The sequence below is a fragment of the Sceloporus occidentalis genome, unplaced genomic scaffold (assembly GCF_023333645.1).
Source record: "Sceloporus occidentalis isolate IW3139 unplaced genomic scaffold, rSceOcc1.0.p SCAF_8, whole genome shotgun sequence".
Classification (NCBI taxonomy): domain Eukaryota; kingdom Metazoa; phylum Chordata; class Lepidosauria; order Squamata; family Phrynosomatidae; genus Sceloporus; species Sceloporus occidentalis.
The window spans coordinates 49379474-49402042 of NW_028316988.1; the positions used below are offsets into that span (position 1 = coordinate 49379474).

At 45.2% G+C, this 22569-nt stretch overlaps 2 protein-coding genes across 3 annotated transcripts; both read right to left on the reverse strand.

Annotated features, from left to right (window-relative positions):
• Positions 1-194: 194 nt before the first annotated feature.
• LOC149308896 (alpha-galactosidase A-like) lies at positions 195-12708 on the reverse strand. Of its 2 annotated transcripts, none has more exons than XM_089536659.1 (7): positions 12525-12708; positions 10471-10645; positions 9329-9506; positions 5891-5982; positions 5099-5260; positions 3638-3835; positions 195-2741 (listed from the first exon to the last, which is right to left on the reverse strand). In XM_089536659.1, the coding sequence occupies exons 1-7, from the start codon at positions 12692-12694 to the stop codon at positions 2427-2429; spliced, it is 1290 nt and encodes a 429-aa protein (XP_089392785.1). In that variant the 5' UTR covers positions 12695-12708; the 3' UTR covers positions 195-2426. The 2 variants fall into 2 exon arrangements, with proteins under 2 accessions (XP_089392785.1, XP_089392786.1); XM_089536660.1 differs by lacking the exon at positions 12525-12708 and adding an exon at positions 11429-11723.
• A 1603-nt stretch (positions 12709-14311) lies between these two features.
• On the reverse strand, positions 14312-22564 carry LOC149308897 (peptidyl-prolyl cis-trans isomerase NIMA-interacting 4-like). The gene is made up of 4 exons (XM_089536661.1): positions 20959-22564; positions 19341-19417; positions 15990-16109; positions 14312-14491 (listed from the first exon to the last, which is right to left on the reverse strand). Exons 1-4 carry the CDS (start codon positions 20996-20998, stop codon positions 14333-14335), a joined length of 396 nt encoding a protein of 131 aa, XP_089392787.1. The 5' UTR covers positions 20999-22564; the 3' UTR covers positions 14312-14332.
• Between the last annotated feature and the right edge of the window lie 5 nt (positions 22565-22569).

A 22569-nucleotide genomic window follows, 5' to 3' on the forward strand; every position in this document is an offset into this window, starting at 1 on the left:
GATTTATGTTTCCGTTTGCTTTTGGGGTAAAGTCCTTATCAGTTAATGATGAGAGCAAGCTAACAGAGCAAACTATTTGGGACACCAGACTACCTATAAATGTTCCAAAGGTTGCTGAAAGATAGCCATTTTTTTAACCCATTCATTAAATACAGTGAATTTCAACATTTAATGTGCATCTTAAAGCTACAGATTTTCAGTTTCCACAGTACCAAATTATTGCCTGTCCCTTTGCCATTATTTCAAACCAACTGACATGATTCCTTCCGTCATAAATTTATTTCAGTCAGCAGCAGCTGAATACACAGATTTGTGAACTCTCTTGAGTTTGTTTCATGATAGTATCATCTCAGATTTAGTGTCTTGTTGCCAGCAGTGTATACAGATTGGTAAAAAATATTTTATCTTTTTCGCAAACAAGATATAAGGAAAGCTTTTAGTGAAGTGACCTCTCCTAGAAGATAATGTTTGTCTCTACTAAAGAGAGCAAGAAAGAGGTCAGGCTTCTACAGATAAAACTAGAATCAGTACCATCTAAATCCATCTGATGATGCATTTTGCTCCCTGCTGAAAGTGCAGAGCTGTAGTCCTATAGCTGCTGGTTACATCTGGCATGTGCACTTCCCCCCTCACAGTAAATGCTAAGTTGAGAAATGGGGCAAACAATCTACTCTATGCCACATTCCTGAAGTAAAGTATCCCTTCCTGCAATTCAACCATATATACTTGACTATAAGTTGACCTTATATACACACATTTTGGGGCCAGAATTACAGATTTTGATATGACCCATGGATAAGTTGATGGTAGGACTTAGAGGCATGTAACAAAGGATGTAAAGAATGAAGCAAAGGAAAGAATGGCCAAAGAACTTAGAAAATTCTGGGAGGCATAATTGTGTTCACCCTAAAGCCTTGAAGGAAGAAGGAACTATGGTAAATGGTGATTGTATGGGAGATGCAACCAAACATGGACAGGGTTAAGAAAATGCACATGTCAAAAAGGATGAAAAGACAAAAAGAAAAAATGGTGACTACATTAGCAGTGATACAGCTTTTAATTTTAATTTGATAACAATTTTAACCTAGAGAAGCTGACAAACATGCACAAATGTCTCATTCACATCCTTCAAAGCCCATTTCCTCTTGGTGCTCCTTGGAGGGGAAGCACCAAAGAGCTGTCACAACTACCATTTTCTCATGCAGGCATTCAAAGGTCAGAAGCAAAGCAATGCTGTGGCAGAGGAATAGTGGGGGTTGATGCTTCTTTTAGGTGCTAAACTCTTTGCCTTTCCCCACTCTACTAAGAGAAGGCCATGGTTCCCTTTTGATAAGGGTTAAAGTGCAGTACTTACATTGACCCGTGGGGGTGATGCAGATGGCACAAAAGGTGTGCACCAGGACCGTGCTGCCACCAGGACCACAGCAGCTGCACATGCCCAGCCCCAATCCAGAATCAGCCACCCAAAAGGACTGGTATTTTACTGCTCCTTTTGGGCTGGTTCTTTTAGGATGAGTTGTGCCTGGGGCTGCTTCTGACTACATTTGGGGGCGTGCATCAGCTGAACACCACACCCCAAACAGTGGCCCTTTTGGGCCAATTGCGAGGCCACAGATAAGTCGGCTCATTTTTTTTTTGGGGGGGGTGGTGTCAATTTTTTGACTTAAATTTCTAGACTTGTATACATGTATACAGTACTTAGAAAAGATTGCTGATTGTCCTAATGACATCTCACCTAGTTTGGTCCCAAGCAACCAGGCACATTGACAGGCAAGCTATGATCTTGTCTTAGCTGGCTGGGAAATTAATCATAATTTAGCTCTAACCATTAGCTTGTTCTTCCCCATCTAGTTGTCGGGAGGACCCAAGATCACAAAAAGCTTTGGCATCACTGGCAGTCTTTTTAGACTGTACTGGGCACTATTGTTCAAGGGGCTGTTTGGGTTAACAAGCTGCCTTACAGGTGTGCAATGTATTTTAATAAAACTCTCCCACCCCCATTTGTACCTAACTGGTAGATCAAACCAGTGGAAGAATAGATGATTGCCCAGGGATCTTTGGAGAAATCTGCTCTTTTCGTACATACATCTGCATTCATTTCCTTCAGTCCCCCAATGAGGTAGCAACAGACAAATCTGGGAGGTTTGTTAGGTTGACTTATTCAAGATCACTAATCTTCTCCATCTCTTCCTCCTGGCTTGTAGGCAAATCAGTGCCTTTTGTCCAGAAGGTTTGTTGCAAGAAGTCCACACCAGAAAGATAAGCTGTGCTTTTTTTTCCTTTTTGCGATTTTGAACCAACTGGTGTAATCTGTTACAAGTGGGAGGTAAGGAGATAGTGTACCAAGCTTTCCCAGATTTTAGGGAGATTACCCTGGTCTATAAAGCCTCTCTTGAAAGAAAGAATGAGGGAAAGAGCCTGTCATTTTATAAAACATCTGGGGAATGGCTGTTTCCATGGCCAACAACAAACATCTCTTCATTCACTGATGTTTTCAGAAGCACAGTGCCAGTTGGGTTCACCACCACTTTCAAGAATGAAATCCAGTTGTGTAGGCCTAAATCTCTGCTCTGGGGAAGAATCTGTTGGATGGAGCATGTGGGGTTACAAGCCAAGCCATTTCCAAGGATGGCGGTAGAGAAGGCAAAAGCCTGCGGCCCACCAATCTCCTGCCGATTCACCACAGCAATGGCAAAGGCTCCGCCTGAGAGAGGCCGCTCCCACAATTCAAAGTAGTTATCCTGGAAAGAACACATGCCATTGATGAGTAGTACCAATAACTTGCTCAGTGTTATACAAATCTGCTCACAGACAGGATAATGGACAGTGCCAAGAACAGTAATTGAAATCTTATGAAACTTTGATCAGTGCAGTAAACTGACCTATAAACAGTCATTTGAAATTACTAAAAGCCTCAGTGAAAAACTTCTAAAATCTTTACAGATTAGTATCTCCTCTCCCTCTTGGGAGAAATGTTTTCCATAAACTGCCCTCTCTCTCTCACCACCAAATTAGTATTAGCATGTTCTCTCACAGGAAGATACCTCACACAGATTCTGTTTTCACTAGGATCATACAGGAAGGCACTGTTCAAGACTTTGAATGTTTTGTTATCAGGATGCCTTAAAATCAAGACCTACACTTTGCATTAGCAAAACATACTGAAAGCCCATGCCTATCTTTTAAAACCAATGTTCTATGGTCAGAATCAGTGCTCCTCAATCAAAAATTTAGCACATATATTCTGTATTAACTGAAGTCACTATATCCAATCTTTATAATATGAGTGTTCCTTTTAGTGTTTTAGATACCACTTATCAATATTTCATGGTGAAGAGGTTTAGCAGATTATGGTACTAGATCTATGAAGCCACAGTAAACTTGCTGGTTCTCCCAATTCTTAAAAGTCCCTTATCCCCAAATTTCTCCATGTTCTACACGAAATACATCATAGAATTTATAGAGTAGAATAATTGTTCTAAATTTAAAGTGACTTGAAGGTACATTTGCAGTAATTATTAACAGTAGCCTGCAAGTCAGGTCAGTACTCCTTTAATTTTAAAGTGTGTCAGTGCTTACACTGCTGAACAGGACGGCAGCCAATGTGTGCTCTGCACTCCTAGACAGCCAGTTTTACCTTAGTAATTCGATATCCTTGCTTGCCCAGTGAATCTTGGTTGATGGCGATCACATCCTTGTTTTGGAGCAGGGCCTTGGCCTGTGGGCTAATCTGACGCAAATCATTGGACATGAGGAGAGGAGCTGCCATGATAGCCCAGAGTGCCATCTGGGTTACTTGCTGATCCCAGCTCAGCCCAAAGTTTCCAATCACCAGCTGGTATAGGAGAAGGAAAAAAACCACGTTGCCCGAGTTGATATGAGGCTGTTTCCTTTGTTGTCCTGCCTAACAACTTGAAATGAAGCATAAAGGGAGGAGTGGACTGTATTTTCTTTTTATTACTGTTTAAAATGCTGAAATCATCCAAAGGGCATCTAGACAGGTAGAGATTTGACAATATGGTTGTGTCTTGACCCTTTGTGCCAGTGATACGGCAAGCCACAGCCTCTTAAACTGTCATACAGCCCTATGCAAAAAATTTCTTGTAACTGCTGGTTCTGGTTACTTCCAAGCATCCTAGAGGGAAGATAACTAACCTATTATTGTTTATAAATGTGCTAAAAGCAAGATTAATATCTGCATCTAGAAATATATTGGTCAAGATCCTGCATAGACAACTATGATGTTGTAGCTATGCTCACTGAGCCCCTGAAATACACCTTAAAAGCCAGGCAGCTGTACTGAGCAAATGAGTTCTGAGGTGTTGGCAAATGCGGCACAGAAGATGACACATCCAACCCCCTCCTGCTAGCCAGCTGCAATGCAGTGAAGGGCTGCTAGGGTCTCTGCTTCTGTTTGCCACACCACAGCTCACTGGGGAAGCTGGTTATGTAAATGCTACAAGTGCACAACTTGCTCACCAGTGCCGTAATTCTCTCACACAGTTGTCTGGCTTTTAAGGTGGGTTTAGGGGCTTTTGTAGTCATGGAAATGGTGCCACAATAATAAATGTGAATATGAAACAGTTGTGAGGTCTTAAATCTAGCTTACACTATCATAACTGCCTAAAAGGATGCCGACCAACATTATTCTATTAGCTGCATTTCCTCCAATGAGCTCAAGGTGGTGTACATGGCTCTTCTGCTGTTCCCCACTCCAGCTCCCTAACCCACTGGCTAGCTCGCTTGCTCTCTCTAGTTCAGGGTTTATCAACCTTTGGTTCTCCAGATGTTTTGGACTTCAGCTGCTAAAATCCCACACCATGAGCCATGCTGGCTGGTGTTTCTGAGACATGAAGTCCAAAACAGCTGGAGGAAAAAAGGCTGAGAGCCACTGATAAAGCAAGTGTCTTACCAGAAAATGTGGGACATTTACAAAATGCAGGACACTAGCAGGTATAAATAAGACCAATGCTATCCCCGCCTCAGCATTCACCAACAAGTATGGACAGTTGTGGTGGGATGGTTTTGCATGCACTTTTAGCACCTGTTTGTCTTTTTAACAAAAGTAGACTCTGGAAAGAGCCAAGAAGACACATACCATATCTGGGTCGTTCCAGCCCCCTGGCCCGGCTACATCCACAATGCTGTCCTGCTGAGAAGAAGTCCAATCCAAAACATTTTTGATACTGCTCCAAGCATCATAGATGTCAGCATAATTCCTCCAGTAATTACAGTACTCTTTGATCTCTGTGTAGTTGGGCTGCCAGCAGACAGGAGAAAGAAGAAAGGCAACAAAGATTTGTTTATTTTTAATGTTGTTTGAAAGTATTTTTCCTATTTTGGCTTCAAAAACAGGGTTCAACCAAAGGTTCTAGAGTTAGAAAAATTGTTTTCACTAGTTGTAAGTGGAAAACACAAAGACACACACACATCCATAAGTGAATGCTACTTACACTTGTTAAACATGCTTCAGAAATCAGAATAAGTTATCTTTTAAAGAATCAAGCAGACTGGTCTATCCAGCTCTGTAATGGGGAAGTTTTGCTCCAGATGTTTTGGCCTACAGTTACAATCAGCCCCATCCAGCATAAGCAATTAAGTGAGTTGCTGTTTAAATATCTGGAGAGCCAAAGGTTCCCACGTCCCTGAAATAATTCTTGCATCCCATGTATCACTGAAGCATGGTTCCAAAAGACCAGGGAGTAGAGCAATCTCAGGAAACAAAAACATAATACTACCCAGCTTCACTTTTATTTGTTTAGCAAGATCTGGTACAACAATGTTTTCCCTCACTTTGGCCTACCTAAAAATTTTTTAAGTTCCTTGGAACTCTTGGCACTGCTGTGTTTTAGAAGGTGAAACATCATGGTTGCATGGGCGCCTTCCTTACCTTCTGCTGAAATCTCTCATAGAGCGGCCACTCACACGAGTAGACTATGCTTCTCCCGGTTTTATTCAAAGCCAGAGACATGGTTTTATAACCTGATGGCAAAGGGCAGAACTCTTTAAATTACATATCGAAAAAACTCTACACCTGCCAAGCTACTCCCTTCCACTAAGAACATTCTGAGGGTATGAAATTGAAGGGACAGCTACTCATCATACAGATCGTTTAGAACAGATGGCAAATGTGTGATCCTCTGAATGTTGTTGTACAGGCTGAGTCTCCCTTATCCAAAATAGCTGGGACCAGAACTGTTTTGGATTTTGGAATATTTGAATATAATGAGATATTTTGCAGATGGGACTTAATTCTAAACATGAAATTCATTTATGTTTGTACACACCTTATAGCCTTAAGGTAATTTTATATATCATACTTTTAATAAACAAAGCATGAAACAAAGCTTGTATACACTGAACCATCAGAAAGCAAAGGTGTCACTATCTCAGCCACCCATGTGGAGCATTTTGGATTCTGGAGCTTTTTGGTTTTTGGAATTCTGGATAAGGGATACGCAACCTGTGGTATATTGTGCCTAGTCGGCACAAACAATGGTCAAGGATGATGGGAGTTCAGTAGTATCTGGAAGACCTTAAGTTTCCTAGTATGGAAAATTTATATGGAGAATTTAAGCCCTTCCACTGAAGGCTATGCTTAGCCCCCTCCCTGATGTCCTTCTGTCAGCAAGCAAAAACAGTTTTAGCCAGGCAGGCTTTTATATGGGTGTTTATTATATGGGGTGTGTACTGGAGTTTTAATGTATGTAATGTTATATGGTTTTCATTTGATCCATTTAATTCTTTTTAAAACTTTGATTGGACAGGGGGAGCGTGTCCCTGTTAGTGCTCTTGGACATCTCAGCGGCCTTCGATACCATCAACCATGGTATCCTTCTGGGACGCCTGAGGGAGTTGGGAATTGGGGGCACTGCTTTGCGGTGGTTCCGTTCCTACCTCTCGGGTAGGTCCCAGATGGTGGAGCTGGGGGACTGTCGCTCTGATAGGAGGGCCCTGACATCTGGTGTCCCTCAGGGAGCGATTTTGTCCCCTATGCTATTCAACATTTACATGAAGCCGTTGGGAGAGATCATCCGGAGACATGGGGCGCGGTGTTATCAGTACGCTGATGACACCCAGATAATTTTCTCTATGTCTCCGACTGATGCAGTAACTAAGGATGGCATCTCTCCTCTAGATGCCTGCTTGGCGTCAGTAATGGGCTGGATGAGGGAGAACAAACTCAGTGTGAATCCAGGGAAAACGGAAGTACTGGTGATAGGCTCCCCGGTTTCTCGTGGTGAGATCTGTCACCCGGCCCTGAACGGGGTCACACTCCCCCTGAAGGACTCGGTGAGCAGCTTGGGAGTACTCTTTGATTCGTCGCTCCAGCTGACTTCTCAGGTGGATGCGACGGTCAGGAGTGCCTGTTATCAGCTTCGGCTGATACGCCAGCTGCGTCCCTACCTGGACCGAAAGGACCTAGAATCTGTTGTACATGCTTTGGTAACCTCTCGATTGGATTTCTGCAACGCGCTCTACATGGGGCAACCCTTGTACCAAACTCGGAAGCTGCAATTGGTGCAGAATATGGCAGCCAGATTGGTCGCTGGTAGCTCCAGGTCGGACCATATAACACCTATTTTAAAAGACCTTCACTGGCTGCCCATTCGCTTCCGAGCTCAATACAAGGTGTTGGTTTTGACCTATAAAGCCCTAAATGGCTTGGGCCCAGGGTACTTGGAGGACCGCCTCTCCCCATATAATCCACCCCGCACACTCAGAACATCTGGGACTAAATTGTTGGAGGTCCCTAGGTCTAATCTTACTCGGACCTCACAGAGGGCTTTTACTACTGCTGCCCCTTTACTTTGGAATAAGCTCCCTGCAGAGCTTCGCTCCGCTGCCTCATTAGCTGTTTTTAAAAAACAGCTGAAAACATATCTATTCCGGCTGGCCTTCCCACCTTAATTTGTTTGTCTATCTTTCCTGCCCCCTTTTTTTCCCTTCTGACCCTGGATCGATGGAACTTTTTGCATTTTTCTTCTGCCCCTGATATATGTATTTCCTATTTTATTGTTTCCTGTTCCTGTTTTTGTAGTAATGGTTTTAATTGCTTATTGAATTTTTAACTTGTATTGTAATGTTTTTATAATCTTGTAAGCCGCCCTGATCATTTCTATGGAAGGGCGGGGTAGAAATAAAATTTATTATTATTATTATTATTAAAGTCTTTTTAAATGTTTTTGTGAGCCACCTTGGTTCTCTTTCTGGGAGAAAGAAAACATAAAAATAAATAAATGAATGAAGTAAACTGTTTCGGAGCATCAGCATGGTGTAGTGGTTTGAATGTTAAGAGCTGGGCATGACATTCCCACTTAGCCATGGAAACTCACTTGGTTTCCCAACAAGTGAACCAACTTGTATGCCAGCTGCATCTGTTCCTTGAGACATCAGATCTGGCTACGATGACACATGCCTTGATTACATCTTGTTTGAACTATGGTAATGCACTCTCCATGGGGCTGCCTTTGGAAACCATTTGGAAACTTCAGTGGGTTCAAACACCACAGCTAGAATGCTAATTGGGGCCAGTTTTAGGGAGCATATAACTCCCTTGTTGAAACAGCTTCACTGGGTACTGATTCGTTCCTGGGCACAATTCAAAGTGCTGGTCATGACCTATAAAGCACTACACTCCCCATATGAACCTGCTAGAGCCCTAAGATATTCAGGAGAAGGCTTTCTCTTGGTCTCGCCAACACCACAGGCTCGCTTGGTGAGCACATGAGAGAAAGCCTTCTCAGTGGCTGCTCCCAACCTCTGGAATGTCCTTCCACAGAAGGCTAAGCTGGCCCACTCCTTGCTGGCTTTTCACTGGCAAGTAAACACATATTTATTCAGTTGGGCTTTTTAAAATCATGATAGGCTGGCTTTTATAAGGAGTGTTTTAATTATGTTTTTAACTTTCGTATGTTTTATGTTAATTTATACTGTTTTAACTAGATTGTTTTAGTTGTTTTTAATTTTTTATTGTAACGTTTTTAAAATGTTTTTATCTTTTGAGCTGTGCTCGGTCCCTTTCTGACAGCATTAAAATGAAATAAAGTAAATGACTTTGGGCAAGTCACACTCTCTCAGCCTCACAGGAAGGCAAAGGCGACTTCCCATTAAACAAAGCTTACCAAGAAAACCCTGTGATAGTGTCACCATAAGTCAGAAATGACTTGAACGCACACAAAAACAACAAGGCTGTTTTGGGGTGGATGTGAGAAACCTATTACCAACTGAACTCCTCACTGCTGGAAGGAGGATTCAAAGGCTATCAAGCTCCATCCTAGTACTGCTTCCTTTTGACCATATGGCAAGACCCAGTCCAACATGCTACCTTCTGCTAGGAGTTCCAGTGTGCCAAAGTTACAGCCATCAAACTTCAGCAGATCCACACCCCAGTTGGCAAAGGTGTCTGCATCCAATTCGTAGTAACCATAACTGCCAGGGAAACCAGCACATGTTTTGTTCCCAACATCTGCATAGATCCCCAGCTTCAATCCTTTAGAATGGACCTGGATGACAAAGAATTGGAAGGGAAGAAGCACCCAGGGTTATTGGAGCAGAAACTATGTTTTATATGCAGAAAAGAAAAAAAAATCTGCCCTGCTTATTTTTGGAAGAAAAAACGAAGCTTTAGGTAGAAAGAGAATGCAGTTCTACTATAACAAATGAGGTTAACATGGGAAAAGAGATGTGCCTGAAGAGAAGGGGAGGGGGGGGGACTACCAATGGCTACTATCCAAAATAGTAGGGAACGGAAAACATGCAGGCCTTTAAATGATGTTGGACTGCATGTCTTGTGAGAATTACCTGGCCATTCAATGGTGCAGGATCACAGAAGCTGCAGTCCATCAACATTTGAAGGACTATATATACACTGTCCATTCTGGAGGTAAAAGCATTTTCCATGTTCGATAAATGCACAAGCACCAGAGGATAGCATCAGAGAAGAGGAAGAGCTGTCCCTTTATGTTCTTTTTCTGAGATTCCATAGTCTGTTGCTGTTGGAGACAGGCCCCATACAGATGGGCCAAAATAAAGCTGCTTCGGGTCACTTTGGAGGTATGCTGTTAAATGATGCATGCGTCCTAAGAGTCTGGAAGCCACGCCAAAGGCACCATCCAGTCCTAAGACTGGAGCGCAGCTTTGGCGCATCTTCCGGATTCTTAGGACGCGTGCATCATTTAAACAGCATACTTCCAAAGTGACCCGAAGCAGCTTTATTTTGGCAGTCTGTATGGGGCCTTTAAATTAGACAAGCCCTTGTGCTGAGCAACTCTCAACAACTTCTTAATGATTACATCTGAAGAGTGTGTGATTGCTTTCAGCTCTGCAGATCTGGATACAGACAAGACAAACTATAAAACTGCAGGGGGGTCAGGGAAGTGCTCACTCCTCCTGCTGAAGGCAAAAGGTGTCAAACTGTGGGGTTTTTTGAGACGTTTCCAAAGACAAAATGAGCAAGCATCAACTCACATAGTCTGCCAGTTTGCCAATCCCACTGGGAAAACGTTTTGGGTCTGGCTGAAGCTTGCCCTGCTCATCGCGGGTGGGAGCCATCCAGCAGTCATCAATACACAGGTACTGGTATCCAACATCTTTCCACCCATCCGATACCATCAGATCTGCCATCTGCATAAACAGCTGCTCACTGTGGAGGGAAAGCAAAAAATTAGCACAGAACACGGAACGGGAAAATCACAAGGAAATAGGAAGCAACCTTACACCTGATAAGACTATTTGCTTAACTAGCTTGTTCAGTTGTAACAGGCAGCAGCTCTCCAGGTTATCAAGAGAACAACTCTTCCTGTCACCTTTTAACCTGCATCTTTTAACTAGAGATGCTTCAGATGGAAGCTGAGGTCTTCTACATGCAAGGCCTGTTGCTTCCATATAACACCAATAACTACTTTTATACCAACTGCTCTACTTTGGTTAGGGCACTGCTAGGCTGCAAAAGGAGGTTTTGGGGACATGTTCTAATGTTCATGACTATAACTGTGACTCCCCAGCAGTTACAATATTGTACATGGAGATGTTAGTCAGATGCCTGCATGTTGTTCCAGTCCTTAGTAAAGATGGTATGCTGGGGAGGATATCTTTTGCGGGAGGCACCTCCTCCTTCTGGCCATGTGGCAATAGAGAGATTTTCAAAGTCCAGGCAATGTAAAGTCCATTTGCTTCTCAACAAGGATCCTCTTTTGCAACGCAGTATGTTTCCATTCCTGGGAGGACACAGGCCTCTTTGTAGGCAGAGAACAAGGGATTCCTCAAGACGTCTCTGTGTTTTTGCATCAGGAACACTACTAGAAAATAATTCAAGTTGCCAAATTCCTAGGCAACAATGGTGCTACTACGCATTCTACTGACAGAAGGAATTCAAAAAGAGAAACTGTGACTATGCTATCAGGATGTATTAAATGATAATACGCACATTTTCTGTGAAGCGTTTAGCTTATTTTTAGACTATGAATGATCACTCCCAACAGAAGAGCATATCTGACTGAAACGCATAGGCTTCCAATGGATTCTCTGAGCTGGCACTTCTTTGAGAAGTACTCAAAGTTTCCTCTTTTGGGCCTCCTTTTTTTCCTGTGTAGGTTTTGCAGCAGAGGAGGGAACATCTGACTTTCCAGACTGGCGCTTGGGAGGTATGGCCCAAACAAGCAGAGGGTCCGAATACTCCAAAGGCATCACCGGGTCCCAACCTGGAAGCTAAAGAGGGTCAAGTCTTGTTAGTATTTGGAGAGAAGACCACTGACAAATCCCAGGAGATGTTTCGGAGGAAGGAAATGTCAAGCCACCTCTGAGTATTCCTTGAGTAAGAAACATTACAAATACACATCTTAAATGATAATGAGGCTGCGTACACACTGGAGAAATAACCCAGTTTGGCACCACTTTAAGTTGTCTGGCCCACAGCTATGGAATTCTGGGAGAGCAGGACCAAGAACAGGGTGACCAGATGTCCTCCTTTTCTCAAGGCATGTCCTACATTTCAACCCTCCTGCTCAGGAGAAATCCTCAAATACCCTCCATTTTGAGCAGGATTAATAAAAAAGGGTGACCAGAGGCCCTCCTTTTGTAGGACATGTCCTACATTTCCATCTTTTTTGCTCAAAACAGAGGACATTTGGGGGTTCCTTCTGGAGAGAAGTCGGAAATGTAAGGAAGGAGGGCCTCTGGTCAAAAAGGAAGGCATCTGGGGGTTCCTTCTGGACAGAAAGGTCGAAAGGTAAGGCATGTCCGGGGAAAGGAGGACCTCGGTGGAAATGGAGGACACTTGGGAATTCCTTCTGGGCGCAAGGCTGAAATGTAGGACATGTCCTGGCGAAGGAGGGCCTCTGGTCGCCCTGTTCTTAGTCCTGGTCAAAATGGAGGACATCTGGGCATAAGAGCAGGGTGACCAGAGGTCCTCCTTTTCCCGGACACGTCCTCCGCCCCACCCTCCCTGTCCTCCATTCGGAGCACGACTAAGGCGCGCGACTGTGGTCCGTTTTCCGAGGCGTCCTCCATGTCCTCCAACCCACCTGACGCAGCGCCGGGGCTCCTGCCGGCAGTCCGTCTGGCAGAGGAAGCGCTCCCAGTGGAGCCAGCCCATGGGCGGCGTCCGGGCCAAGCCGTTCTCCAGCGCCCGGGCTCCACACGCCGACGCCAGAAGCAGAAGCACCGCCGACAGCGCCCTCCGACCGACCGCCATCCTTTCCCTCACAGAGACACTCTGACTGAGCTGAAAAATCCCCTCAGGGCCCGCAGCCAATCGTAGCGCCCGCTCCCACACCTCGGCCAATCAGAGAGCTCTCCGGCGCCGCCTCGGAGAGGAATTGACCAATCCGATTTCTCAAAAGGCTGAAGAGGCGGGGAATCAGAGAAGTCGTTTCCCGAAAGGGCTTCCAAAGCGGACCAGACTCGGGGGGCGGGGCAGGGGGTGGTCCTCAGGCGCTTTAAGGGCTTTTGGACTTCAGCTCCCAGACTCCCAGCCCATTGGCCAACATAGCTAAGGCTTCTGGGAAATGTAGTCCATGATCTCTTAAAGAGAACAGTATGGCGACTATTGCCTCAACCCTTTCCTGTCAGTGGCTATTTGAAGTTATTAAAACACATATACTCCAGTGGTCCCTCCACATCCGCTGGGGCTAAAGGTGAAGGACCCCTCTTCTTACCTGAGAACACCTCTCTAGGAATCTGCAGATCCTCCAGTGCAACTCTATGGTCAACATCTGCCAGAGATCGATCATAGAGTCATAGAATCATAGAATCATAGAATCGTAGAGTTGGAAGAGACCACTAGGGCCCTGATCCAGTCCAACCCCATTCTGCCATGCAGGAAATCCAATTCAAAGCATCCCTGACAGATGGCCATCCAGCCTCTGTTTAAAGACCTCCAAGGAAGGAGACTCTATCACCCTCCGAGGAAGGAGTGCATTCCACTGTCGAACAGCCCTTACTTTCAGGAAGTTCCTCCTAATGTTCAGGTGGACTCTCTTTTCCTCTTTTCATGCTGGAGGACCGACAAATGCCTAGAGACATGTTTTCTCTAGAACATCTAGGTTCTCCAGCACAACTCTATGGTCAACCTCTGAGAACACAAGAGTTGCGCTGGAGGACCTAGATATTCCTCAAGAGGACATATTAATAAAATCAGTGAATAATCAAAGCAACAAAAGCCAAAGCCGTAAATGCGGAGGACAAAGTGTATATAATGGCCCTTCTATCTTCTACTCACAGTGATACACTTAGAGAGTGGTTTGAGCGTTGGAGTAGGACCCTGTGGAGACCAGGGCTGCATCCACTCTGCAGAAGTAACACAGTTTGACACCACTTTGGGCCAAAACAGACGGCAGAAAAAGTTTGAGACCACTTTAATTGCCCTGGCTCAGTACTATGGAACTTCCATCTTCCCACCTTTCCTCACCATCTGGCAATATCTACAGCAGGGGTAGGAATGATGTGCCCCTCCAGAAGTTGCTGGATTGAAACTCCCAGCAGCCTTAGTCAGCAGAGCCAGTACTAAGGAGTGCTGGGAGCAGCAATCCAACACCATCTGGAAGGGCAAATCATTCCCACCACTGATACAGAGGATCACATTTTGCACACTAAAAATCACCTAATGCATCATTGCCCCAGATTATTTTGGGTTCCTTCTTTGGGAAGCTTTGTTGAGCTTCACAGTTATCTTCATAGTCCTCTGCTCTCCCATCCTCCTGAAAGCTCATCCAGCATATTGCCCACGTTCACTAGTCCCAGACACACATTGGGAAAAAGAGCCTCCAGGTTCCACAACACTAACTGAAAGCTTCAAACGAATAAGAACCTCTTAGTGTTGCACGGCACATGTTTATTTTCGTCCTTCAACCATGATGATGTGATAGCCAAACTTGGTTTTGACCGGAGGGTCTGTGTACACAGGTTTGTCCATGCTGCTGACTGGCAAAGCAAAGGCTGCTTCCTGGAAAGGTCCCACCATGGAACCTCTGGTCATCCAACCCAAGTCGCCCTGAAAAAACAGAACGCAAAGAGACTGTTTAAACTCCAAAACAGAGATTGGGATCCTTGGACCTTCAGGCTCATCCAGCCCTCCAGGAGGTCTGATCCAGCAATCTGGGGTTCCAGAAGTGGGCACATCCTCATGACACCCTCCTTTATTGGTTTCCCAGATTTTGTATAGGTCCCCATAACCCATTCTAGGTTGAAATGGCTGTGCTAAGGCCTAGGTACTGGCTGTAAGAACACAGCCTGCTAGTACTTTTAGAGCCCATTTTTGCCTTGGCCATCATGGGAAAGTTGCCCACAGGGACTCCTCTGAAACTGAATTTGGCCTTAAAGCTGAAAGAGGTTACCCACTCTTGCTCTAAAGGGGTGGGGGACTGCAGGCTTGTAAGATGTACTTTGTGTTTTACTAGAGTCTCAAGGATCAGGTGCGACAGCATGGCTATGTGGAAAGAGGAAGTATCTGCTATACTCCCCAAATACTCCTCTACCTACATCTATATCTGAGATTACAAATAGGGGGGAGGGTCTAAATTTGTATGGTGGCCATTTATTTTCCTTAAACAATTGTTGGGAATCAAAATGCTAAGATAGTCAGTGGTATAATGGTTAGAGTGCTGATCCAGATTCAAATATTCACCGAATCATGAAAATATTCAAGTAACTCTGGACTAATCATATTGTGGCACCCTGACTTACCTCAAAGGGATGTTGAGAGGATAAAAGTGGGGAAGGGGGGGATATGTCCACTGCTTTGGCAAAAAGGTGGGAGATAAACAATCCACCATTCTGCCAGGAGATCTGATCTATTATCTTCTGTTTTTGCTCTTAAAAGATAACAGTCGTCACGCCTTTAGACTGCAAGTATCCACTCTAAGAGGCTGACATTTGCTGGCTTCCTGACTGTTTTGCTTTGTCACAAGGACAACATGCCAATATAACAAGCAAACATGTTCCTTTTCCCCTCTGGTTTCACAGAAAATATCCATGTTTTCTGATAGTTCTGTGGACTAAGAGCACGGACCCAAACATACAGAACAAAGCTTTGCCCCTCACCATTAAACCAAGATGACTGCTCCCAAAACTGACAAAGAAATTACCCCTGTGGGCAGTTATGCTGCTAAAGTGGTTGCTGAAGCAACTCCACAGCATCTGATCTGTTTCTTTTCCCCACATCCTCAGAGTAAGAGGGGAAAATAACAACTGTAGCATCAGAAATAGAATTCAAAGCTATAGCCGTGTTAGTCTGTAGAATAGGTATGTAGAAAGATCTTGTAGCACTTCTGAGACTAACTAAAAGAAAGAAGTTGGCAGCATGAGCTTTCGTAGCCTTAAGCCTACTTCCTCAGATGCACCTGGAGTAGACTTAAGTTTACAAAAGCTCATGCTGCCAACTTCTTTCTTTCAGTTAGTCAAAGCTGCTACAAGATATCTCTACCTACAGTAGCATCAGACACTCTATCAGCTGTCTTTGTGTTGCTCTCATGCCAGAAAAGCACACATACCCCTTGCCTGGCTTTGTCCTCACTATATTGGGAGGCTACTTCACTGAAACGCACTCCAGCCTTTAGTTTTTCCATGGCTTCCAAGGCTCTGCTTTGCTTTTCACACAGAATATGCCTCACCTATAAAAGCAGGACACAGATTAGATACCACAGAAAAAGACATGCAAGAACACTCCTATACCTGGTGCACCACAGCAGGGAAGGTGAACCTATGGCCCTCCAGAGGTTGTGGAACATGCAGCTCTAGTTACTAATAGTGAGACAGGACAGGAATTTTAGCTCAATATTTTGGAGGGCTATGTGCGCCCATCTCTATGCTAGAGTTATGACCTCCAGATCAGGGTTTCATTTGGTTTAGATGTTTTGGGACTCTTAATCTCTATGATGGCTTGGACTGATGGGAACTGTAGTCCAGCAACAACTGGAGGATTACAGTTGCCCATCCCTTCTCTAAGTATTCTTCTAAACCAATATGACTTTATTCCTCCTTCAACTGGGGCCAGAAAATGCTATAGATTTCCCATTACTATAAAAACGTTTAACTTTATGCCAAATTAACTGTGTAAATAAATTGATGGCAGCTCAAGAGCAACCCACCCTCTGCAACTGAATTCATTATCCCACCCAACAACTGTAAAACAATAAAAAATAAAACCAGTACAGCTTAAATCACGACACAAGCACAGTTGATCCATATTTATAAAGCTAGGTTGGCATCCTGTTCAGCAGTTAAATGATTGTAATCTTGGATCTGATGACAATTAATGTTTATGGTTGTTAATGACTGGGCATGACTCCCAAACCCTACCTTTGCAGCCTGGAAGCACACCTGACCAAAGTGTCTCTGGAGATCCAGGGATTGATACTGAGGGAAGGTTTTTAGGGCCAAATTCATGGATTTTGATATGACCTGTGGATAAGTTGAGGGTAAAATCTAGGGCATGTCACAAAGGATGTAAAGGGGGAAACACTACTTCCCTCTCTCCTTCTCCAGACCTCTTCTGACCACCTAACACCACTTCCCTGGCGCTGGAGGAGAAAGTTTTAAAATAGGATTGAAAAAGGGCAGGAATTGGAGGCAAAGGGGTCTTTGTTTGGTGGGGAGAAAAGGTTTTAACATAGGTTTGAAAAGGGAAGGAACTGGAGGGAAATTGGGTGTTTGTCTGATGCAGAAAGAAGGTTTTAACATCTGATTGAAAAGGGAAGGAAATGGAGTTAAATGGGGTGTTTGGTGAGCAGAGAGATCCAGAGGAGGATGAGGAGAGAATTTAACATCGGATTGAGAAGGGAGCACATACACACACACACACACCGCATGAGCAGCTCTTTCAGAAATCACTGCCAAGGCACAAAGAGTGGGGCATCTGGTGGTGCTTCTTTCAGGACCTTTCTAAGCAGTGTTATTGTACTGACCTGTATATAATAATAATAATAATAATAATAATAATAATAATAATAATACATTTTATTTATAGACCGCTATTCCACAATGATCATAGCGGTGTACAGTAAAAAATTGCAATACAATACAAAATACAATGTGACAGTTGAAAGAGGGAGGGGCCTCTTCCTTCAGGCAGTCCCCGATGTTGCTGGGTCTGCCTGATCGCTCCCTCTGAGGCCGAGAGGACAGTTGAGGAGGGAGGGGCCTCTTCCTTCAGGCAGTCCAAGATGTTGCTGGGTCTGCCTGATGGCTCCCTCTGAGGCCGAGATGACAGTTGAGGAGGGAGGGGCCTCTTCCTTCAGGCAGTCCCTGATGTTGCTGGTCTGCCTGATGGCTCCCTCTGAGGCCGAGATAACAGTTGAGGAGGGAGGGGCCTCTTCCTTCAGACAGTCCCTGATGTTGCTGGGTCTGCCTGATGGCTCCCTCTGAGGCTGAGATGACAGTTGAGGAGGGAGGGGCCTCTTCCTTCAGGCATTCCCCGATGTTGCTGGGTCTGCCTGATGGCTCCCTCTGAGGCCGAGATGACAGTTGAGGAGGGAGGGGCCTCTTCCTTCAGACAGTCCCTGATGTTGCTGGGTCTGCCTGATGGCTCCCTCTGAGGCCGAGATGACAATTGAGGAGGGAGGGGCCTCTTCCTTCAGGCATTCCCCGATGTTGCTGGGTCTGCCTGATCGCTCCCTCTGAGGCCAAGATGACAGTTGAGGAGGGAGGGGCCTCTTCCTTCAGGCAGTCCCCGATGTTGCTGGGTCTGCCTGATGGCTCCCTCTGAGGCCGAGATGACAATTGAGGAGGGAGGGGCCTCTTCCTTCAGGCATTCCCCGATGTTGCTGGGTCTGCCTGATGGCTCCCTCTGAGGCCAAGATGACAGTTGAGGAGGGAGGGGCCTCTTCCTTCAGACAGTCCCCGATGTTGCTGGGTCTGCCTGATGGCTCCCTCTGAGGCCGAGATGACAATTGAGGAGGGAGGGGCCTCTTCCTTCAGGCATTCCCCGATGTTGCTGGGTCTGCCTGATCGCTCCCTCTGAGGCCAAGATGACAGTTGAGGAGGGAGTGGCCTCTTCCTTCAGACAGTCCCTGATGTTGCTGGGTCTGCCTGATCGCTCCCTCTGAGGCCGAGATGACAGTTGAGGAGGGAGGGGCCTCTTCCTTCAGGCAGTCCAAGATGTTGCTGGGTCTGCCTGATCGCTCCCTCTGAGGCCAAGATGACAGTTGATATAGGTTGACCCAGGATTTTAGGATCAGTTTTTTGGGTACAAACTTCTCGACGTATAGTCAAATATATATAGTACTGCAGCAAAGATAACCCAGAACATCCCTGCAGCCCATCAGTGCTGTTTGGTGGGAGCGGGTGTGTCTGAGTGTCACCCAGCTGCCATTTCACAGCCTGGGAAAAAGCATTTCACAAGGAGATAGTGGATAGCTCCTTGGGAAACTTTCTGAAAGCGGAACCCCCAGCTGTCATAAATCATCCTAAAATAGCTATATATACTAGCCCTTCTACTCAACTCAGTGGGGCTTGCCTCTGAGGATAAATATGGAGGATTGCCACTTAAAGTGCATGTTACTGATTTCTCTTTCGTTTAATTTAATATCAAATTTGAGATATTTTGGACAAAATCAATATACTAAAGCACAAAAAAATCAATTAAAAAGTTGTAATTACTGAATATAAGTCCTAAATCAGGCCCTTAACGATTTATATTAACAAAATTTTCTGGGTCAATCTCCAGTTCAAAGCTTTCTGGAAAAACCACATGATCCGCACCACCTCTGCTTTATTTCTTGTCTCTCTCTTTATCTTAATATATTCTATTTGACAATGGTAAGATAAGGGCTAGCCGTACCTCTCCCCCCGTTCTTTATTTGACTAGAAAAACCTTCTAGAGATAAGATGATCAAAAGACCCACCTTCACAGAACTGCCACCGCCTTTGGGGCCTTGGGCTTTCTTATCAGCAGCATCGCCACTTGATGATGATGCTCCACCTTTGAAAATAAAACCAAAGGGAACATTGATATTCCCTGAATGGGTTACAAAACCTACCGTACTTCATATTTGCAGCTCACCCCCAGTGTGACTAGTAATGAGTTACACAGCTTGGAAAAGTTACTTTTTTGCACAAGAGCTGCCCAGGTTTCCAAGCACCAATGTCAATAAAGGAAAAATGTTAAATTCTCCAAGTTCAGGTAGAGGCCAACTCCAGGCTGCGGTTTCCAGTCTTGGCAAACCCACACAGTGCATGACAAAGCTGTCTCACTCCTGCTTCCCTTCAGAAAGCAAGCAGCAACAGGAGAAGAAGCCAGATGAGTTTGGGAGAGAACATGGATGCTTACTCCTCATTTTGGTACATTTTGATCCGTTCATTAAAAGTATTCTTAACCTGACATAAAGAATTATTGTGCATTCCTGTTTGTACAATTCACACCATTTCCCCCAATTTGGTCCTCTTCAGATATACTGCACTGTACTTATGTACTGGAATTTAAATGTACTAAACTGAGGACAATAATCACAGTATCTTGACAAAATGGCTTTCCCCCTTCCTGTATGATTTTAGCACCTCTTCCTGATGAAGAAGCCAGTAGAGCTTCAGAAGCTTGCAACATGTATATTGTGCATTTTGGTTGGCCCTGTAAAGGCATGACTGTTTTGTGAATTGGTGATGTTACTCTACCTTGCCGCATGGCCAACATAGCTGTTCCTGAACATGTACTGCATTGATAAGTGTTGCTTTGTGCCTTCAAGTCATTTCCGGCTTCCCTAAGGCTGGTTTTTCTTGGCAAGGTTCAGAGGAGGCTTGCCATTGCCATCCTCTGAGGCCGAGAGAGTGTGACTTCTTGCCCAAGGTCCCCCAATGGGTTTCATGGCCAAGCAGGGATTCAAACTCTGTTTTTCAGAATGCAAAGATACAGCCGTGTCAGTCTGCAGACAGATCACCTGAGGAAGCAGACTTGAGATCCGTCTGCGTGCTGATTCTAGAGACTGACACGGCTATGCCTCTGAATTCTATTTCTGATGCAGCAGTTGTTACTTCCCCCTCTTACTCTGAGGACTTGGGGGAAAGGAACAGTTCAGATGAACTGGCGTTGCTTCACACAACAGACTCCAATTCCCAGAATTCCATAGCCTTGAGCCAAGGCAGGCGCCAAACCGAGTTATTTCTCCAAGTCTTTCAGGAATGACTTCTTGCTGCCTCAGTGCTTCCTTCACACCTTTCATTTCCATACACTGGTGCCACAGCCAACTGCAGTTACCCAGAATGCCACAGCGTGGCCCCATGATGGCAGCTAAAGAGGTCTCAAACCGGATTATTCCTACAGTGTGGACGCAGCCCAGGACAAGGAAGGCGGGCCTGAACGATGAACTAGCAGCACAAATGGAAAGGCTGACCTAAGCGGCTCTAGGACCCCTTCCCACCAAAAAACTACAAGTCCCATGACTCTCTGCGGGCCAGGTTGAAATCAGTCCCAAGCGCCTGTAGCAGCGCCAGGAGGCCTCTCCTTAAACAGCCCCCCCCCCCTCTCACCCTTTCCGGCTTTCCCGCCGCTCTTCCCTTTTGGAGGCATTCTCTCAGCTTCAGCACCGGGAGGCCACTGCTTATGACGTCATCAAACGCGACGCACGCAGACCGCCTTCTCGTGCCAGGCCGCTAGGTGGCGCTGTGGAGTAGCAGCAGTCCAGGGAGAGATGCTCCATTTTAACCATGGTCCAAAACACACTGCAGGAGTAATCCAGGCTGACCCGTCATTGGTGGCTTGTTGTGGCACTAAACTGTGTGCCTTCGAGTGCCTTCAGACTTAAGCTGACCGTATCACAAGGATTTCTTTCTTTTCATGCCTGAAAGCCATGGCCCACTCCAGCTCCGCAGTGCCTTGGGCCGTCATGTTTGGAGCGTCCTGACCGAGAAGAAAGCCCTGGAGGATTATGAAGCCCTCAAGTCCCACAAGACTCACAAAGCAGTGGAAGTTGACAACTGCGGCCTCTACATCGACAAAAGGAAGTCCTGGCTGGCTCCCAGCCCCAACGGGATTGTCAAGGAAGCCCAAACTGGGAAGGAGCTGGGGGCTTTGGAGGTCAAGTGTCCCTAGAAGCACAGAGATAAGATGGTGATCACAGCTTGCCTGGAGAAGATTTGCAAGTAAAACTCAGTCCTGTTGGGTCGACTAGATGAGATCACGTCAGACCTCTCACAATTGCGGAAGGAACTATGATGGGTTTTGATCACCGCACATGCAACAGGATTGGATTTAAACTCCGCTTCTGCTGTTTCTGTACTGTTTCCAATTCTTAATATACCTCTTCTAAGCTTCCATCTCCTCAATAAGACAAATAGCAACATGGTTTAAAGGATGGCAATCTCTCTCTCTCTCTGACTTTTCTTCACGAACAAAGATTCAGGAAGGACTCATCTCATGCTTTCTCCAAGCGTGTTGATGACTAAAAAGGCCAATCCGATTTAAACAAGTCTGGCTGCAGAAAGCACAGCAGAAAGTCTCCTTGGATGATGTTTCTGGGTTGTGGTTCTTTCTGCGTTGTCGTTTCTCTTCAAGACTCATTCGGTGTGAGCTTTCAAAAAAGACTACAGCATCGTGGATAGTGCGTCTCCATGCCTCCCGATGTGAGGCCAAGGAGGACCGTTGTTGGTGATCGATTTGGCCAAGCCTGAGATGTTTCAGGGAGTCCTTGTATCTCTTCTTTGGGGCGCCCCTCTTACGCTGACCCGTGGCGAGTTCACCGTAGAATACTATTTTGGGGAGGCAATGGTCCTTCATCCTAGAAACGTGTCCTGCCCAGCGCAGCTGTGTCCTCAATAGCATGGCCTCAATGCTGGTGATCCCTGCTTGCTCAAGGACAGCAACATTTGTCACATAGTCAGCGCAGTGTATGTTTAGAATTGTGGGTAAACAGCGCTGATGAAAGCGTTCGAGGAGTCGTAGGTGTTGGCAATAGGTGACCCATCTTTCAGACCCATAGAGGAGAATAGACAGTACATAAAGGATAGCAGTAAGGATTCAAACCAGGAAATACCACACAGAACTTTTAAAAGCCCTCTTCCAGTATTGCAATGCATAATGCAATCACCTCCTCTCTTACAAGTGTTTTGAAAAGAAATGTAAAGAGACAGAAAATATATTTA